Source organism: Mustela putorius, unplaced genomic scaffold, assembly GCF_011764305.1.
Source record: "Mustela putorius furo isolate JIRA1106 unplaced genomic scaffold, ASM1176430v1.1 tig00003871_pilon_pilon_pilon, whole genome shotgun sequence".
Lineage (NCBI taxonomy): Eukaryota > Metazoa > Chordata > Mammalia > Carnivora > Mustelidae > Mustela > Mustela putorius.
In genome coordinates this window covers 7,070,114-7,091,143 of record NW_025422023.1, presented here as the reverse complement: position 1 = coordinate 7,091,143, position 21,030 = coordinate 7,070,114, and the positions used below count along the sequence as shown (strand labels likewise).

Here is a 21,030-nt window from a genome sequence, read left to right as displayed (position 1 = left end):
ATGGGTATTAAGGAGGGCACTTGATGTAATGAGCACTGGGTGTTATAGGCAACTGGTGAATCAGTAAATTCTACCCTTGAAAATAATAATACACTATATGTGAACTAACTTGAATTTAAATAAAATCTTGAATTAAAAAAAAGAAAAATGAATGAGAAATACAAATTTAAAAACAAATTTCAAACACATATACCATTCACAACCACAGATTATCAAAAGTTTTAAAGTCCACCATTCCAAGCATAGGCAAGGATATGGAGCAATGGAAACTCTTATCAGCAACAACGCTGATAAGTGCAGCCACTTTGTAAAACTCTTTGATCTTATCTATCAAAGTTGAAGACTCAGCAATTCCACTCCTAGTCAAAGTACTTAACAACCAATGTTCAGTTTCCGAAGTATGATTCAAGGGATCTATGGCCCACAGCACCATAGGTCATAGCCCCAGGATGTCTGAAGGGCACTAGGGATTTCCCTACCGGGGTCCAGAGACTACCCTGCTACATACCATCAGAGACGCAGAACCTCTGGGGGCTGCATGATGAGCTCACACATCTGGAGGAGCAAGAGAGTAGCTCCTTAGCAGTGACTGAACAGGGCTCCCAGGGCCACCACAGAGTTAAAAGGAAATCTGAGAATTTGGGGTAGTGGTTTTTTTTAGCAAATGAACAAAAATTTCAATGTTTTAACAGTTGGCATCGCCTTAATAATCCCATAATATTGTGTACTGGTTGCACATTAATCATATATTTTCCCCCAAGGAAACTTATGCACATGTACAACAGAATACTTTAAAAGGATTTTTATGTAAATAAATAAATAAGTAATTTTTTAAAAGGATTTTTATGTAACCACTGATTGATCATAAGGAAAAAAAAAAGGAAAATAGGTGATAAAACAGATTAATGTGGATGTATCTCACAAATTGGAGTTGAGAGAAAAAAAAAGACAAAAGAACACATACACTATGATTCCTTCATATTAAGGTTTTAATGGGTAAAACTTACCACGTAGAGAACCATAAACTATAAGGAAATGATTAGGCTTGTGAAGGAGAAGGTCTAGGGCAGTAGAAACATCCTTTACTTTATATGTTAACTCATCTGTGTAAGGTTAAAAATCTTTTCTCTATTATCTTTTATTTTTCAATTAAAGGGAAAAAAAAATAAACATCTGGGCCTCCTGGGTGCCTCAGCCGTTAAGCATCTACCTTCAGCTCAGGTCATGATTCCAAGAGAGTATAGGGCTCCTTGCTCAGCAGAAAGTCTGCTTCTCCCTCTGCCATTCCCCTGCTTGTGTTCCCTCTCTCACCGTCCTTCTCTGTCAAATAAATAAATAAAATCTTGAAAGAAAGAGAGAAAGAGAAAGAAAGAAAGAAAGAAAGAAAGAAAGAAAGAGAGAGAGGGAGGGAGGGAGGAAAAGGAAAGGAAAGAAAAGAAAAAGAAAAGAGAGAGAAAGGAAGAAAGAGAAAGAAAGAAAGAAAGAAAGACGGGGAGGGAGGGAAACATAAACTCTTCAAATAAGGGCTGGGAGCAGTGGCAATTGGCAGCTGAAATATGATAGCACAAATCACATGAGAAATGGGCAGAGCTATGTGTCAAAGCCATAAACGAGAAAGTGATTGGATAATAAAAGGCAGTAATGGTATTTATTCAAAGACAGGTCATTACAGGACACAGAACACACTGAACAGACGTGGAAGAGCTTCTTAAATCAGAAAGAAACTTCCAAGCCTAGTTTGCCAAAGGAAAATGGGCACCAAGGGCAAAGTAAGCAAATATACTGTTTCTTTATTTGATTCTTGGTTTGTGTGGTTGGGTTTTTTTGTTATTGTTGTCTCTTTATAAGTTTACTAAAACAAATTTCCTTTAGGATTACTCTCAGAAAGCAGCTATTTAAAGCTGATCAAAAGGATATGAGTGAACTCGTGCTAGGAATTTAAGGAAATTACTGTGGATTTGCCAAAATGCTTAATACAAGAGTGTTCAATTAAATATTACTTATAAAGGTCAAAAAAAGAGGAATTTGAGTACCTATGCTACAATAACACAATAGAATTTGCATCTGTTAGAAATGAAAGAATATGGAAAATAGTGTATTAATAAGTAGAAAATGTAGATTATAAAGTATTACGTTTTCATATTATTACAAAAGTATTATGAAAGTATTTTGTATTAGTTTCTCATATTTTATATTAATATAAAAGTATTACAAAAGTATTTTATAATACAAAAGTATTACAAAAGATCCCATATAGGGATATTGAAAAAATTTACATCAAAATCATAAAATAAGTCATAAAATCCCAGATGGATTTTGTTTCTTTTATTTTTATTTGTATTTTGAAACTTCCCATAATTAATATATATTGCATCTGCAATAAGACTAATGATATTTAAAAATATAATTCTAAAATTGCATAACTACCAAAAATTATGGATTCATGTGTCAAAGACTGGGAAAAGCATACCAAAATCAAAAATAGTAGCATTACAATAGAGGATTATAGGTTTGTTTCTTTCCACTTTCCTTCAATGTCATACTTAAATTTTTAAATACAATCTTGATTAATGCTAGTTTAAGGCTTATCTGTTATTTATGTGATTAATTTCCCCTTCCTCCCTCTTTCTCAGGTTATTAAATGCAAAGCAGCCGTTGCCTGGGAAACAGGCAAGCCTCTTTGCATAGAAGAGGTTGAGGTAGCTCCCCCCAAGGCTCATGAAGTTCGTGTGCAAGTAAGTGGGGATTTTTCATAGCCCGTACAGACGAGGCACTAAGTGCAGACTTGCCTTCTTTAGGTCAAGCCTGCGTGGCATGACTGAGAGTACCTGGAGTTTCACCTTCAGCAGAACTACAGTCTTTAGGTCCAGATAAAAATACACATTATCTCAGGAGGTGCAAATTACTAATTACCAGTTGTTACTGATAACAGGTTTAACATTTATTTGAACTATCTTTATATTAATCATTAGCCCTAAGAATTAGACCAAGGAATTCACTTCAAATGAGAATCAGGTAGATTTTCTTTTGGTTTCCAGTTGCCAGGTATTGGAAAGTGTTATTAAAAGAAAAATGGGGGGGGGGGCGGGGACTGGCTCCAAAACAAAATAGAGGAAAGACCTGAAGTGCTGCCCAGGGCAGTAAGAGTCCTGGGGGCGCAAAGGGGGAAGTATGGGTAAGCAGGGAAAAGAGACCATCCCAAGGAGGCAGAGATCACAGATCAAAAGGTGGCAGAACTTCTCCATTTTCGCCACAGCTGGCCTGGCTTCCATTTTTACCTCCGGACCACTACAAGACAGGTTTATACATGAGAATGAATAGGATAGCCTCACCAAGAGAATCTTGAAGAGTAAGGGGTATGTTGGTGACTGAGACAATCCTTTATCTGCTATAACTTTGAATTATAAAAATTGTATTATTTCTATTTCACTTCATAAAATTTCAACAAAATTTGCACAAGCCCTAGGAACCTGTGTTTCCCTACACTCCCTCTTCTAAAAGATTCTGTTCAGCTTTTCTCTTTTACCTTTGATTTCTCCTCTCCTGGAGACACTAACTGCCAATTCCATCTCTTCGCCTAATTTTCCAGGGGCCATGAAAGTTAGAAAACAAAGATTTAGAAGAAAAGACTATATGCTGATATTTTTAATTGTTCTTTTTTTTTTTTTCCAAAATGTAATTCTTTTACTGAGCTCCAGGAATGTTGTAAAGTTTCAGGGTGACATTGGACCTAAAACTACCCTCCTAACAACTCCAGTGATATGACAGAAACAGGACTCAAGTCTATGGTTGCCTTGTAGATAATCGCCACTGCCCTGTGCCATACTGATGCCCATCCTATCAATCCTAAATTTAAAGATGGCCTTCTTCCAGTGATCCTTGGCCATGAGGGTGCCGGAATTGTGGAAAGTGTGGGGCCAGGAGTGACCAACTTCAAACCAGGTATGTTCTTTCCTGTCTCCGATTCAATGGAAATGTCCAGATAGCTTGAGAACTGAAAGAGTCCTGGTTTTGCATGTTATAATTGATCTCTATTTTTATAGGGGAACCATATCTTCCAAAAACAAACTAAGTAAGACATGCAATCTACCACAGTCTAACAAGGAGACAGAATATGTGATATCAGAACTAATAAAGTCTGGAAAATATGGTCACTTTATTTACATATAGCATCAAGAAACTGTGCTATGAAGCAAAGCCACAAAGTGGGGCACAAATGAAAATTCATGACAGCCTCTTCTAAATAAAACAAAAATAGTTTAATATCATAAAGAATTTAAAGAATGAGTATTTACAGTTAGCTTAAGTGAGAAATATTATATATGCCCATGTCAGCTTATGTGTCTTTTTGAAACTTTGTAACATAAAAATAGTATGTAAATGAAGTATAGCAATGGCTGAAATCATTTACTTCACATTTTATAACATATTCACAAAATACTGGAATATGGGCTATATAGTACTCACTTGTCATGTAGGAGGACCCATATCATTCTTTCCTCCTTTAATGAGAATGCTCCAAACCTAGAAGTGTTTTAGATTCCATGCCAAATAAGATCAGAGAAATAAACCGCTCCTGTAAGTTTTGTATCTGTCAATTAGTCTGGCGAATGTAGTTCCAGCTCTGCCGTTTACTGAGCCATTTAGTGGATGTGTGACCTCCACCAGTGAAGTCACTTTTCTATGACACAGCAGATTTCTGTTTTGTGAAGTGGAGAGAAAAGGTACCCATCTCAAATATTGTCTGAGAATTAAATGAGATAGTATGCGAAGCAGTTAGAAGGTGCCTAGTCCATACTAAATGGTCATCAGGGGATAGAAGCCATTATCAAATTGAAATAGAGTAAAAGGCAGAAAGATACAGAATGTGAGAGTGAACTAAACGGTGACACGCGGCAATGACATCAAGTTTAATCTCCATATCCAGCATGTTGTTGTCAACCTCTCCTATTATATGAGGATACTCTGTTCCCTACTGGATGCTCAGAAATGTAAAAAATAAAAATAATAGTAAGAGTCATGATGCAGAGAGTTGCAATGACAGCAGAGTCTCAGACAGGACACCGTAGCTAGTGGTATCAATGCAGATTTCTTGCTTACATGCCCAGTAACCAAAAAAAAAAAAAAAAAAAAGGGAAAAAAAAAAGTTAAAAAGACAGTTATGCAATGCTTGGAAGAATCAGCAATCTTATAAAGCAACAAAACACCATCCCCATTTACACTTCCTGCTGAACATAAAATGTGTATCATAAAGAATGGTGTTTTCTACTAACTCTTCTGGTAGAAACTTTTTAGAAGCTGTATCTTAGGCAACATCCAGCATATGGTCTTTCTTTCCAGGTGACAAAGTAATTCCACTCTACATGCCTCAATGTAGAAAATGCAAGTTCTGTCTGAGTCCACTCACAAATTTCTGTACAAAACTCAGGTAAGCTCTATACTCTGGTTAGTAAAACTATAAATTGATATAAATATATGGGGAAGTATATTGGCAATACCTGAAGTTTCTACCCACCAATTCTAGGCCTGGGTGTATATAAGAAATTGTTGCAAAATTACCCAAAGAAACATATGCTAAAATGTTCGCTGCAACACTGTTTATAACAGCACTTAAAAATAGCCCAATGTCCAGGTGCCTGGGTGGCTCAGTGGGTTAAAGCCTCTGCCTTTGGCTCGGGTCATGATCCCAGGGTCCTGGAATCGAGCCCCACATCGGGCTCTCTGCTCCATGGGGCTCCCCTCTCTCTCTTTCTGCCTGCCTCTCTGCCTACTTGTGATTTCTCTCTCTCTGTCAAATAAATAAAATCTTAAAAAAAAAAAAAATAGCCCAATGTCCACCAATAGGAGAATGGATTAACAAATTGCTCTGTAGTAACACAATGGAAAACTATACAACAATGGAAAGGGTTAAACTTGAGCCACATACAACAACATAGAATAATTTCACATACATAATGTTAACGGAACAAAGCAAGTTGCTGACAAATATATTTAGTAAGATATTATATACAAAACAGTACAATACACAGGGGCTCAGTCCCTTAAGCCTCTGACTCCTGATTTCAGCTCAGCTCTAGATCTCAGGGTGGTGAGATCAAGCCCCACATCAGACTCTACCTGCTTCTCTCCTTCTCCCTCTCCCCATTCGCACTGTTCTCTCTCTCTCAAATAAATAAATAAACTCAAAATAGTAGCTACTTCTATAGGAAATGAGAAAATAATAAAATGAGGTGCACTAAAATAATTTATTCCAAGGCCTACAGATATAAGTTCTGAGCTAGATTTCGAACATGGTCTGACTCCAGAGTTCAAAACCTTCATCACCTTATTCTTTAATGAGACTACATGCAGAAAACTCTATTTGTCCTTAATGCCAAATAAAGCTAGTTATTTCAGAAGCTAAACTGTACTACTCTTACATCTAATACCGTGCCTCAATTTCCTCATCTATAAAATGGGAATAATAATAATGTTTACTTTGCAGGGTTGTTTAGATATTTAAAGAATTAATATACCCTTTTGCAAAATTTAAAGAAATAACAGATTTTGGCAATGACCATCAATTTTTCCTAGAATTACCTATAAGGTAATATTTGTCTCCAGATGAAGATACACAACACCACCTCTGAAATAGTCCTACAAAATATAAAACCTTAATTAAATCAGCCAATTAGACTGAAAATACTAGTTTAGAGGAAATACAGGGATGGAAAATGTATAAAACCCAATTGGGTTTTAGTTAATTTTTTATTTAATTTTATTTATTTTATTTAATTAATAAATTCACTTACTTAATAATTTAATTAATTCAGGTTTTAATTAATAGGAATGTAATTAAGAGGAATTAATAGGAATGTAATCAGAACACTTCAGAATGAGGAAAACTGTACAGGACAAATGACTATTTCCTCAGTAAACAAATGGTAAAGGAAAAAAAGAAGAAAAAGGAGGGAGGTGAGAACCTATCGATTAAAAGAGATTTAATCATATCAAAGAAATGCAATATGTCAACCTAAAAGAATCCTTTTGAGATACATACTAAAATGTTTACAAATGAAGTTGTTAATGTGTGAGGTTTACTTCAAAACCATCCCATGGGGGCGCCTGGGTGGCTCAGTGGCTTAAAGCCTCTGCCTTAGGCTCAGGTCATGATCCCAGGGTCCTGGGATGGAGCCCATATTGGGCTTTCTGTTCAGCAGGGAAACTGCTTCCTCCTCTCTCTCTGCCTGCCTCTCTGCCTACTTGTAATCTCTGTCTGTCAAATAAAATAAATAAAATCTTTAAAAAACCAAACAAAAAAAAACAAAACATCCCATGGGGGAGGGTAGGTGCTGGGGAAGGGTCAGTGCTGGAGCCGGTGGCGGGGCATGGTAAATAGACACCAGACCATCAGCCCTGAGATGGTAAATTCTGAAACTGGGATACGGTTGCACAGACATTCAACACACCAGTCTTTCTACTTTTATATATAGTTGAGTTTTCCATAACAAAATTTGTTTAAGAATTAATGCATACAAATCCCTAAGAGAGTTTCTGGCACATAAAAAGTATTCAGTAAAAAGTTTATTATCATTATTGTCTTTGGACTGCTTCTGACTATATATTTACAGGAAAAGTCTCAAGTCATTTTCTCAATTTTTCTATCTCATAAAATTGTCAAAACAAAAATATGACACCTAACATTTTTTTCAGGAGTGTAATCAATGGTCCATTTACTTTCTCTTTTTATATCTTTTTTTTTTTTAATTTTCTAGTCTTGACAAAAACCCCCTTATTGATCAAGAACTAATGCAAGACAAAACCAGCAGGTTCACCTGCAAAGGAAAACCGATTTACCATTTCATGGGGACCAGTACCTTCGCTCAGTACACTGTAGTATCAGATATAAATCTTGCCAAAATCGATGATGATGCAAATTTAGAGAGAGTTTGTCTGTTTGGATGTGGGTTTTCAACTGGCTATGGAGCTGCAATCAACACAGCCAAGGTAAAAGTGTTTCATCACCAGGTTGCATGAAACAGGATTTTACCAGGAGACAGGGTGATAAAGCAGCTAGTTATTCTTCAAGCCCTAGCTCTGTCATTTATCACCTCTGTGGTGTTAGGCAAGTTATTTAACTTCTCTACTCCTACTCTCTGCAATAACATCTACTACAAATGGTTTTGGAGATAATTAAATCATATTACATATATAAGACATCTGGCCCAGCAGCAGGCATAGAGTTGGCACCTGGTTCATGTTAATCTCTTTTCCTATACTGATACGTTAGATTACAGACCATCCCTACCTTAAACACTGCATGCTTAAATATGTCCCCTGAATATAAATGCTCATCTTGGGACAGCAGACCCAGTCAAGAAGCAAGAGAAACTACAGAAACCCCACCCATACAGTCACCCCTGCTTTCCCCCTGATCTTGCAGATTTCTCTCCCTCCAATTTGTAGTTCATCTCTGCTTCTCATCCTGTCCCTTTATAGCTCCAACGGAGTTTCTCAGGAGGCAGCCCTGAGGGTGGCAAGATGCATCCCTGGAAGCCCATGTTAGAATCTAGAAGCTTTCACAAAACCGTTCAATGAGAACTGGACAGATGTATCACTTGGATGCCTCAAACAACCCCCTTATTGAAGCCTCTTTCACATCAGCCTTCATCCCTTGAGTTCAAACTGCAAAATGCAACCAGAGTGGTCTTTCTAAACAACAAATGTGAAGATTTCATTCCCCTTTCATTACTCCACTTTTCTGTCAGCGAGCTAGTGATTCTCCCTAATTCTTCCTTCGCAGGTTCACTATTCCCCAAGGCTGACCCTCAGTCTCTGGGCTCCAGTCACTGTGGCCCCTGGGATTTCCATACCTAGTTCCCACCAACACTCTATGGAAAGCTCCCCCACCTCTTCTGGTTGATTCCATTTTTTTTTTTAAACTTCCTACCAGAAACCCTCCAGCCTCTTAGGCATGCATTGAGTGTCCCTGCCAAGTTCCCCCAAAGTATCTGTGTTTATCCCCATCTTCCTTCTTAATACACTCTGGAGAAATTTTCAATTTATTTCTACTTCTTATCAGACTATTTCGTCCTTGAAGGCAAGAACTCTCTCATTCATTGTGATATCTCCAGAGCCTAGCCCCGCCCCTGGCCCACAGTAGGAACTGGATAATTTTTCAATGAATGAATGAAGCCAGGCTCTTATGCGACCCTTTAAACACCTTGATAAGGCTTGATCCTCAGCTTTAAAATCCAAATATTCCTTTTTATCAGGCTACCTGGAGTTGTGTAAGTGTCAAGGAATTAAACTCAGCCTAACCAATATAAAAAGCTGATCTAACAGCCAGAATATCTAGATAAGACTTCTCACTGAGAATTACTCAAGCAGACAGGAATGCTACTTTTGGCTATTAGTATTAAAAATTTAAAAATTGTATGAGAAGTCAGACTACAATCTGAAGGCTCCTAGAGGAAGGGTATCGTTAATTGAGTGGACTTAAAAGCACATGTTAACCATGGCAGTCAAGGAATATTCTCCTCTAGAAAGCACTGGAAGCATTATTGCTCTCTGGGCCACCCTTCCCCCTTTCCTGGAGTCCATGCAGACTATCACCTTCTACTACTCTAGTCTTTCTTCAGGGATATTAACACTAATGATTCAGCTACAGTTTTCTTTAAAAACCAATCAAAGTTGATGTAAATTTCACGTCCTGCTCTTCTCACTGTTGAGGAACACTTAAACCACTTCATAGGAAGCTTAGGGAATAGAAGAGAAATGAATCTGATAGTAACAAATTAAGAGAAGAAATATCACTGATTCTAGCCAAAAGGCAAGAGCTTTAATAAAGTTTAATATACTTCCGGGGAAAAAAGTCATGAAACAACTTTGTATAATTATTGTATAACCTGCATCCAGGATGACCAGGACTCCTAATTCTTTTTAATTTGCTCACATCTTTTACTGCCAAATTAACCACATATCACAGAGATCTTTGGAAGCATGAAAGTGTCCTGTAACAGTGTTGTCTACGAATAGATAATCATCCACTATGTATAGTCCTATCCTCAAATGGGGAGAGGGATACTTTATGTAACCCTTTCCCCTACTGCAATCAAAGGCACTTTTACACACAGCCATTCAGTTGTTTAACACAATTAATACAGTATATTCTAATTATATGGTTGTGAGCTGTGTACAACCACTGTGTACAACATTGCCTTTCTACTCTCAATGACAGAGGCAAACTTTTGAACAAGGTCTCTAGAGAAATATATTTAGGACTATCGTGAACACATACCACAATATTAAATAGTACATTGTGTACATAGAAAATATTCTGAGTACTTGTAAAAAAAATGTTTTATTTCACCCTGAGTAGTAAAAGTCAGTGTATGCATGCCTAATATCATGCATAAATTAAAGTAAGAGATACTCATTCTCTCCATTCATTAACAATTTTGTTTTCAATTTAGAATGTATCACTATTCCCCGTGGGCAGATTCCTCTTTCCCTTTTGTTTATGATTTAATTCTAACAGTTTCCCATCATCATTAGAAAATATTATCTCTGTGTAGTATTTTTTTTTACAGTTATACCATTCTACAGAATAACACATCTCAGTCACAGCAACTTTCCTTATCATCTTGTATATTCTGTTTTTATGTAATTCAAGGCAACAGAGATTTATTAAAGACACAACATACAGAATACCCTTAATAGCAATGTGGAAAATAATAAGCCTTCAAAGAACTTAGCCCTCATTGGGCTCCCTGCTGCGAGGGAAGCCTGCTTCTCCCTCTCCCACTCCTCCTGCTTGTGTTCCCTCTTTCACTGTGTCTCTCTCTGTCAAGTAAGTAAAATCTTTTTTTTTTTTAAATTATTTTATTATTTTCCTGCTTGCAGGTCACCCCTGGTTCTACTTGTGCTGTCTTTGGCCTAGGAGGAGTTGGTCTTTCTGCTATAATGGGTTGTAAAGTAGCAGGAGCTTCCAGAATCATAGCTATTGACATCAACAGTGAGAAGTTTACGAAGGCCAAAGCCCTTGGAGCCACTGACTGCCTCAATCCTAGAAACCTAGATAAACCCATCCAGGAGGTCATCATTGAAATGACCGGTGGAGGTGTCGATTTTGCCCTTGACTGTGCAGGTGGACCTGAAACCATGGTATGTATATTTTTTATAATAGTATATAATAATTTGTATTTGTTGACATTAATAAACATTGGCAATATGTTTATACTGAATGGTTATTTTATATTTATGTTATATTATATATTTATATAGACAATATTTATTAATAATATTAGATTGTGTGTATTATTACTAATATTTAACTAATAAATATTAATATTTACTTAGTAAGATATTAATATTTCTGTATATCCTTCCACATGAAATTCAGTAAAAAGAGAAAATTTAGAAATGAAAATCTTAAGAGAATTGTGCCTATGAGAAATGAGAAAGAAAAAAACAAAAAAGGCAGATTTAGAGAAGGGAAGAAGATAGGCTGACACAATATTACCCCTAACAGCTGGAGGTATTCCACTCCCACCTAAAAGCAGAGAGGTCAAAGGTTAGCAATCTACAAAATTAGGTCCACATCATAAATCTGAAATTTTCAAGTATATTCAATATATTAAATACACACACACTGCAAAATTGAAAAGTGGATTTTTTTTTCCTAAACACTACAATTCCGTATCATTCAGATTTCTTCTCTCTGGACAACCTACATAATTTGCAGGCCTATCTAGGCATAGGACCCTAAGTGACTGCACAGCTGGAGACCCACAAAGCCAGCCCTGTTTATTCTACTCTAGAAAGTGGGGTAAAGAGCCAACCACAGAGATAACACATGGAAAAGTTAGCTTGCCAGACTGCCCAGCCTCACTCTCCAATGAAGGTTCACTTGATGCCTATTTATTTGCTCAAAGACGCTAAGTAGGGTTTTGCTTTGTTTTATGAAATGACCAGTTTTCATGAGTGAGCTCTGTGATTAACTATGGCATGATACCATTTTATTTACGACTTCACTCAGTGAAGGCTCCCAAAACCCTCCTCTTGGGAGGTTATAGAAAATAGAATTCTGTACTTTAACCTCCCAGTAGCAGGCTTCCCTGCAGTTCTTCCCCTCGGTTCTTATCCAACTCACACATTCTCCAGAAGAGAATGGAGTTGAGGAGGAGCTTCGGGAAGCATCAGGCTCCCTTCCTGCCTCTCTCCTCTCAGGATGGTTTCACTGCTTAATGTAACTGCTTAAAGTTACATTATTACCTGGCAGGTAATAAGCACTCAATAAATATTAGCTGTTACTGAAAATGCATGCATTAAGGGTTCCTTAATGTACTGTGTTCAATGCTTCAGACCCTGCTTTTTAAATTATCCTTGGCATCTGCAACTGACAACATATTACATCCACTCCTCCATTTTCCACAGCTCAAAATTTTTTCAAACACTGAAATTCAGCCTATTGACCTTATTTTTCCAGTACAGAAATTGTCAATACTGGCTACACTTTAGAAATGACGGGGGAGTTGTTATATTTGGTACATTTTTTAGTACCAATGCATAGACCATACCCCAGGATATCCTCATGAGCCTAGGGCCCAGGTACCAATATTTTTTTACAAGTTACTCAAGTCAAGAACCACTTGATCTAAAACTTCGCAGGTTCTATTATTATTTAAATTATGGAACAGAATTATACCAGAGAATCCAAATAAGAAGAGATGGATTTATTTAATCACAAAAAGATCAGCTACCTACCCATCCATCAAGTTGCCATAACTAAGGATAGTTAAATTTCTCAGGTGAGAGGAGATTCCAGTAATGGGTGTGAACTTGAGTTCAACGAATACTAATTCTCTAAAGCAGGCTAAAGAATCCAACAGAACAATCAGAAAGTTACAATAACTAACAATGTTATAGTTTTGAGAAGTAAAAGTAATTCTCATCAAAAGTTATCAGAAGCTTCAAAATAAAACCTTGTACTTGCATATAATATCCATTTTTAACTAAGTTATCATTAAGGAGATGAATTCCTCACTTGAGCAAAGCTCCAGAATGTAGAAAAGGCAAGCGGGGGGAGCACCTGAGTGGCTTCGTTAGTTAGGCATCAGACTCTTCATTTGAGCTTGGGTCATGATCTTGAGGTCATGAGATTGAGCCCACATTGAGCTCTGTACTCAGCAAGCAGTCCACTCAGGATTCTCTCTCCCTCTGACCCTCTCCCCTGCATGCTCTCTCGCTCACATGGATAAATCTTTAAAAAAAAAAAAGGCAAACAGGAAAAACACTTTAAAACTAAAACAGAAAATAGGAGCCAATGTAAATAGCTAGGTTCAGGTAACAAGTCTATGAATTTTCCCCTCTCCACGGATCTCTCTATACAGCATAAAGAAAAATACTTCTGCCATATAAAAAGTGCACATGTAGAAGAGCTGCTATTTAGAAATGTCATGAATTCTCAAAACAATAAACATTTACTCAAATAAAAATTTCAAAACACATTCTAAAAGTTCTAGGTCACTGCATCTATCATTGCTAGTAACACAGACAGACAAAGAAATGGGGGAGAATTTACTGTACTTCAAATTGCTTCTTTTAGGGGTACCTGGGTGGCTCAGTCAATTAAGCATCTGTTTTGGCTCCAGTCATGATCCGAGGCTCCTAGGACTGAGCCCCCCATCAAGGCCCCCATTGGGCTCCCTGCTCAGCGGGGAGTCTGCATCTCCCTCTCCTCTGCCACTTCCCCCACTTGTGCTCTCTCACTCTCACTCAAATAAATAAATAAAATCTTTTAAAAAAAAAGATTTTATATATTTATTTGACAGCGAGAGATCACAAGTAGGCAGAGAGGCAGGCAGAGAGAGAGGAAGGGAAGCAGGCTCCCTGCTGAGCAGAGAGCCCGATGTGGGGCTCGATCCCAGGACCCTGAGATCATGACCTGAGCTGAAGGCAGCGGCTTAACCCACTGAGCCACCCAGGCGCCCCTAAAATCTTTTTTTTAATTGCTTCTTTTATACAGTGATCGGTGATGGAAAAAGCTATACTTCCTATTGAGACTTTTGTAAAAGTAAAAATTGCCCCAACAAGTCAGAATTAAGTTGAGCACGGAGTATGGCAAAGGACATAAAACAAAGTTCACACTTTTCCTCTTTAAGATTAGTCTCAAAAGATTTAAATGTTCATCTATTTACCATATAGCTTCTTGTGGAATGGCCATCAACAAGTTTATATATTTCTTAAATTTCTTTATATTTTCAATCCTTGGCATTTTTATATTAACCCCAACCTTCCAATAAGTTACCATAATATGGTTTTCTCTGTCATGGGAAGATCAGTGCCACTCCCCTGGACCACTGCCTTCCTTGCAGTGACTCAGCAATGAAGGCTTAATCAAGTTCACATTTTCGCCTTCACAGTCTCAACCTGAGGTCATCTTGGTTGTTACAGCAGGAGAATGGACAGCTGGCAGGTCGCACACCAGCTTTCCTGTTTTGTCTATGGGGTAACACATCACTTCTGCTCACAGCCCATGGCCCAGAGTTAGTGATATAACTCCACCGAACTATGAGAGTTAAAAAATGTAGGGAAGCAGATGAAATGTTTTATGAGCAGCAGCCAATGTCAGATTCTGTTTAACTGTTTTGCTCTCTGCTTTAAATAGCATTTTTTTTAATCTATTCTATTGAGATATACTAAGTTTACAGTGTGTACCTCACTTCCTAGGTTCTAGTAAATACTTATTCATCCTCTCCTCAGGACTGCAAGGATTGTGTTTTTATGTCTCTGAAATTGCACGTTTTAGTACGTACCCACAGCAGATCGCAGAAAACTTGATTAGAATTTATAATATACATCTTCTAGAGTTCTTTCTTAACTTCACATATGTTTTTTTCTTGATATGCAATGATCTACAGTCCAGGTTCAGCCCAACTATGGTATTAAATAGAAGAAATTATTAAGCTCTGTTTCTTTTTAATATCTTTTTTGATGAAGTTCAAATTTTTAATGAATGTTCTATCTGAAACTGAACAGTGCAGCTTCAGGTATCAATCAACAATACCGTAACCTCCTTAGCTTGAATAATCTTGTCTTATATGCAGAGTTGTATAAATTTTCCCTCAAGTATTGTACATACCTACTCTAGAGTTTGTGTTCTATTTTTTTCTACTTACTCAGCTAATCCTTTTTGTTTAACTTCCAGAGAGCAGCCCTGGACAGTACAACAGCAGGTTGGGGGTCATGTACTTTCATTGGAGTAGACTCTGAAATGAGAGGACTGATGATATCTCCAGTGGAGCTAATAATGGGCCGTACCGTAAATGGAACATGCTTTGGTGGTCAGTTTCTTTCCTCTCTTAATTTTCTCCATAGCGGTACGCAAATTCTTATAATGAAGATTATTGAATGGAAAGGAAAATTGTTTAAATACTGAATGCCTAATAATAAATCTAGAGACTGCATAAAAGTTATTCTAGGAATTATTTGAAAGCAAATATTTTGTATATATGGATAACTACAATTTGCAGACTGAAATTCAATTTGCATTAAAGTGAACCAACACAGAGGAAAAACTGAGAAAATTCCTTATCTAGAAATAGGAACTAATTTTAACATTTCTTATTAAGAAAAACTTTAAAAAAAATACAAGTGTAGAAAATTAAAGAAGCAACCTAGTAATTTCATTCATTCAACAAACTGATTAAACTAACTCCTGTCAAATACCATGTCTTTAACTGGCATTTTGGCCAAATTACAGGTTGGAAAAGCATTGATTCTATCCCAAAGCTGGTTACTGACTACAAGAAGAAGAAAATTGATCTGGATATATTGGTGACTCACACCCTGCCTTTTGACAAAATCAATGAGGCATTTGAACTAATGAACCAAGGCAAAAGGTAAATTAACAAACAGAGGAATAAGTGGTTTGAAAAAACTTTACAATGACTATTTTATGTTAAGAACTAACCAGTTTGTCTTTTCTGACATCTTCCACATCATCACACATACTAGATGTGCTTAAAAGATTAAATAGTGGCCTCTGGAAAAAAGATAAGCTTCCTACTCTATTTCCATAATATACACTGTCATACACTATTCCAACATAGAATGGTGATATAAACTGATACATATTTTCCTTCTCACAAACAACTATTAACTCAGTTGGGGCTGCTCTCTAGAAAGAAAGGTTTTCACAGTATAAGGTCAGGTTACTCTGGTACAATATTGCCCTGGGTTTCGCCTAATTATGTTCTGCAATTTAAAAATGCCCACTCCAGGCCCTTCATAATCAGAACCAGGTAAAAACCATGGACATGTGAGCAGTGGGTGGCTCATTTAAAGAAACTTAAAGGGTGCCCCAACTCTACTCCCTCTTGCTTTGTCCCTGGTCTCCTATAAGATACATTCTGATCCACAGTTTTAGCTATATTGTGCTCCTCTGGCACAGACCCTAAGAACTGATTTATAGAAATGTCCCAACTGGGGGACTTGTAGCAACTGGGGAGCAGGAGATCTTAGGATGATTAATTTTGGTTAAAATGATCAAGCACAGTTTGGTAACTAGAAACAAAGGGGGAAACACCAGGAACAGTTTCACAGAGGAGATGCAGGACCAAAAAAGCAACGAAAAAAGAAGATATCACAAAATGGGAGTCAGGGGAACCTAAAGTTAAATGACATGAGTGTGAAGCAGAAAATAAATGTTGCAAAAGTAGAAAATAGGTCCATGACATGAGGATCCAGTTTCTTTCCTGGGAAAGAAACCTGAGAAACTATTTCTACTGACATGAATTATCTAATTTGCAAACATTACCTACAACATATCCAATAGAAGCTCAATAGGGGCACCAGGTTGCCTCAGACAGCTGAGACCCTGCCTTTGGCTTAGGTCATGGTCCCAGAGTCCTGGGATCAAGTCCCACATTGGGTTCCCTGCTCAGCGGGGAATGTGCTCTTCCCCCTCACTCTCCCTCTATGCTCTTTCTCTCTCGAATGAGTAAAATCTTTATTTTAAAAAGTTCAATAAAATAAAGAAAAAAGAACCATTGTTTAAGCTATATAAGATAACTTAGTGTATAAATCCTGCAATATCTCGCACATTCTCAATAACCCCATAAGGAACAGCCCTTATGTTGGGAGTTAGGGTGGAGTTTGGGGCCTCAGACTATAAAACTCTCATCTCCTCCACCACCATCCCTTTTCCCCCTAGAGTTATGTTACGGAATATAACACACAAGGAATGCTGAGTGGGAGCCAAATGGAAAATGGTGAATTACTTTATTAATAGCTGGGAAAGTCTCCCATACTCTTAAAGCAGGCCTGATAATCGGTGGAAGAATGCTAGGCTGAGGGCTAGATACCTGAATGAGGCCTCCTACTTCCCCTCTGGTTCACTGGGAAGACCACATTACTGCCCACACTGAAAGAAAAGTGACAGTGGAGAAGGCAGAGGATAGAAGTTAGCATATGGGTACAGAAGCAAGGAAGTAGAGGGAATGCAACACCCAGCTGGTCTTTTAAGGTGCAGTGACCCTGACTCATGGTGAGACAAGGATACAGGGGTTCTCCCTCCACAGGTAGACAGATGTAGTTCCAGTCTCTGGGTGAAGAAAACATCATGCATGGCAACCTGCTAAAGCCAGGGATTTGACAGCTCCAGCAGTAAGGTGGAACATAACGAAGTCTCTGTCCTTGAGGCTTTATCCCCTTCTTTTGCTTCTTGTTGAAGGAATTATCCAGGAGTAAGAATATTTAGATTCTCAGAAAGCATCATCCCAGCACACCAAGCAGTGACTGTTCCAAGATGAAAACCCCAGTACAACCAGAGCATGTTCTACTCTGTAGCAACAATGGGCAGCACAGACCTCACCCAGGGTCACGTGAGGGTCTCCAACTTTTCCCAGCTTAATAGCACCATGTACAAAGTATTATTAATTCCATGAATGGCAAGATAAAAGAAATTAGAGATAATGTATTAATTTCTTTTCTTTATAGATTGTCTATAAAGAAAGACTGAACCAAATGTTGAAAGAAAAATACAAAAATTGGGGCACTTGGGTGGCTCAGTCAGTTGGGCAGCTACCTTCTGCTCAGGTCATGATCCCAGGGTCCTAGGATCAAGGCTGCATCGGGCTCCCTGTTTTTCCCTCTCCCTCTGCCTGTCATTCTCCTTGCTTGTGCTCTCTCTCTAAATCTCTGTCAAATAAATAAAATCTCTTTAAAAATACAAAAATTATTTGTGGGTTTTGGTTAAATTTACCATAAAAAATTATGCCAACAATTGTCTTATTTTTCACAGCATTCGAATAGTCCTGACCTTCTGAAGATGCGCAGGAACAATCTGGAAATCTACCTGACTGATTCTGAATGGCTCCAGTTGATTTGTAGCCTATAATAAGGAAACAAAGATTGCCACGAATCTAAACAACTATTTGTAGCTATATAACTATTTAACATCAAATAGTTATAAACATCATAGTATCTGTATCCATAAAGCATGTTAATATTTCCTATTTAGTAAGTATGATAACTGTTGTGCTTATGAACAGAATTATGAGAATTGTTTAAAACTAGTTCTGCAGGGGCGCCTGGGTGGCTCAGTCATTAAGAGTCTGCCTTCGGCTCAGGTCATGATCCCGGGGTTCTGGGACTGAGCCCCACATTCAGTTTCCTGCTTGGCGGGAAGCCTGTTTCTCCCGCTACTTGTGCTCCCTCTCTTGCTGTGTCTCTCTCTGTCAAATAAATAAATAAAGTCTTTAAAAAATAAATAAATAAAACTAGTTCTGCAGAGGTGGGAGTGAAGAATGAAGAGTGATAACTAAAGCTAGATTGGCTATATGTTTATAATTTTTTAGGATGGGTGATAAATATATGGGGTTTCCTTACACTGTTCTCTCTACTTTGTTTATGTTAAAATTTTCCATAATAAAATAATTCTTACTAGAAAAAATTACTATTATAGATGTGTACATAAGATACATATATCTTAAAATATGTCATGTATATAAAATGCTATTACATAATTTCTGGGTTTCAATAAACTGCAAGCTCATCTTTAATAAGTTGTTAAGTAATTTCCTTTTTAACATCTGGTATTTTCTATTCTCTCAGCCCTACTTTACTGCTATGAACTATAATTACAAGTAGTGGGATATCAGAAGGTATATAAATGAGTATAGGTGTATAAAAAATGAAGATTTTTGAAAAGAAAAAACACATCTATACTCTCTAATTTCTATCTTTATTAATTGCCCCTTTCACCTTTGATAATCATGACAACATATAATGTTTAGAACTTTGGAGTTTAACAATCTGTAATTTGCATTAAGTATTTTTCCAGCCAATTAAAAGTAACAAAGAGAAAAGTACCTATAATAAAGTAACACAGTAAGTAAAAAGTTACAAGATATAACAGTAAGTAAAAAGTTACAAGATATAACAGACAATAAGATTCATATAGGCTTTAGTGGGAAAGGAGGGGAAAAATTAAAAATAAAAAAGATTTATATGAAAAGTAAAATGAGTATTTTTTTTAAGATTTTATTTATTTATTTGACAGAGAGAGATCCTAAGTAGGCAGAGAGGCAGGCAGAGAGAGAGAGAAGAAAGCAGGCTCCCTGCTGAGCAGAGAGCCCGATGCGGGGCTTGATCCCAGGACCCTGGGATCATGACCTGAGCCAAAGGCAGAGGCTTTAACCCAGTGAGCCACCCAGGTGCCCTAAAATGAGTATTTTTAAACAATCCTCATAGACGCTACAATGGACAGTTTAAGGATAAGAGATAATAATATCATGATATTTGGATCACAGTAACAAACACTAGCTATCAGCTTTGAATAAGTCCTGAAACCAACTAGTTTTATTTTTAAATGTTTACTACATGTTGAATTCTGAGGGAAAATAAACTTCTCAGAAGCTCTGGCAGAGGAGGGTGATAATATCTCAAAGCAGAAACTAGTACTCCTGCTTACTGCAGAGTCTCTTTCCTTAGAAATGGAAGCCAGTTCATCTGTGTGTAAATGCTTGCTTTGTTGGCATCCTGGGGAGCAGGATGTGCCCAACAGGAGGCTGGCTGTCCTTTCCCAGGCTATTCCCTGTGTCAGGTATGTCTGTCCCCTCAGCCCCTCACCTCCTCTCCTCAAGCCTTCTCCAGCCTCCCTTGAGGCCTACCAGCTTTTCAAGCTTTTGGCAGCCACAGAGATGTTTTCCTTCCCTGACCTCCTTAGGTTCTTAATGTCTTTATCCAAATCCTAATACAGGCCCTTTCAAGTGCATGTTCGTAAACTTCTTCAAGGCAGGACAGTCTTTGAATACGTGCCTCTGTTAGACGCACTCAATAAACACATGGTGCTTGACAAAGTTTATCCTCACAAGTATCTGGTTTATGTTAGAATGATATTTCTTCTAAGTGATATTTTTCCAAAACATTTTCTACCTGCTGCTTTTTTTACTAAACAGAGGTTCACAAACCCCATCCTAATAACTCAGAATGGTCACTATGAGAATTTTTATGCCACGTTGTTTTCCTCTCCCTCTCCCTTCTCTCCCTCTATCTCTGCAATCACTCCTGCAGTCAGTGGCCCCTGACTCTATCCAACTTCTAATTTCCCAATTTTGGTTCTGTGACTTGGAAAAAAAAAACAAACAAAACAACTTCATTATTCTTCACTAGTCTGTTAAAATATTACTTACATAATCAGTGAAAACCCAGAGTGATGTGTATGAGGTTTAAAGCTGAACTTTGCTCATTCCTTTGGCAGCAGAGACCTTTTTTCTCATCCATGCACCCAGCTGAAACTCCTAGTGTATGAAATTACAATATAATTCTACAGTACAATATAATTCCACAATATAGTTTCCTGTAGATAAGAAATCGACAATATAATTGGGGGACCTAATGCCTAAGTCCCCCAGACATCTCTTCTTAAATGAGAAATGAATGCCAAATCTGTATGATACTCCAGAAACCAAAATCACACACCAGTAACACATTTGGCAATGTGCAGAAAAGTTCCATTTAAAAATTGCACTTCATTTTTTTAAA

The 21,030-nt window shown here is 37.5% G+C and overlaps 1 protein-coding gene across 1 annotated transcript; it reads left to right on the top strand.

Annotated features, from left to right (window-relative positions):
- The first annotated feature begins 1,631 nt into the window (after positions 1-1,631).
- On the top strand, positions 1,632-19,046 carry ADH4 (alcohol dehydrogenase 4 (class II), pi polypeptide). The gene is made up of 9 exons (XM_004748191.3): positions 1,632-1,769; positions 2,634-2,735; positions 3,801-3,942; positions 5,341-5,428; positions 7,755-7,986; positions 10,885-11,145; positions 15,191-15,326; positions 15,746-15,884; positions 18,287-19,046. Exons 1-9 carry the CDS (start codon positions 1,752-1,754, stop codon positions 18,309-18,311), a joined length of 1,143 nt encoding a protein of 380 aa, XP_004748248.1. The 5' UTR covers positions 1,632-1,751; the 3' UTR covers positions 18,312-19,046.
- Positions 19,047-21,030: the final 1,984 nt, after the last annotated feature.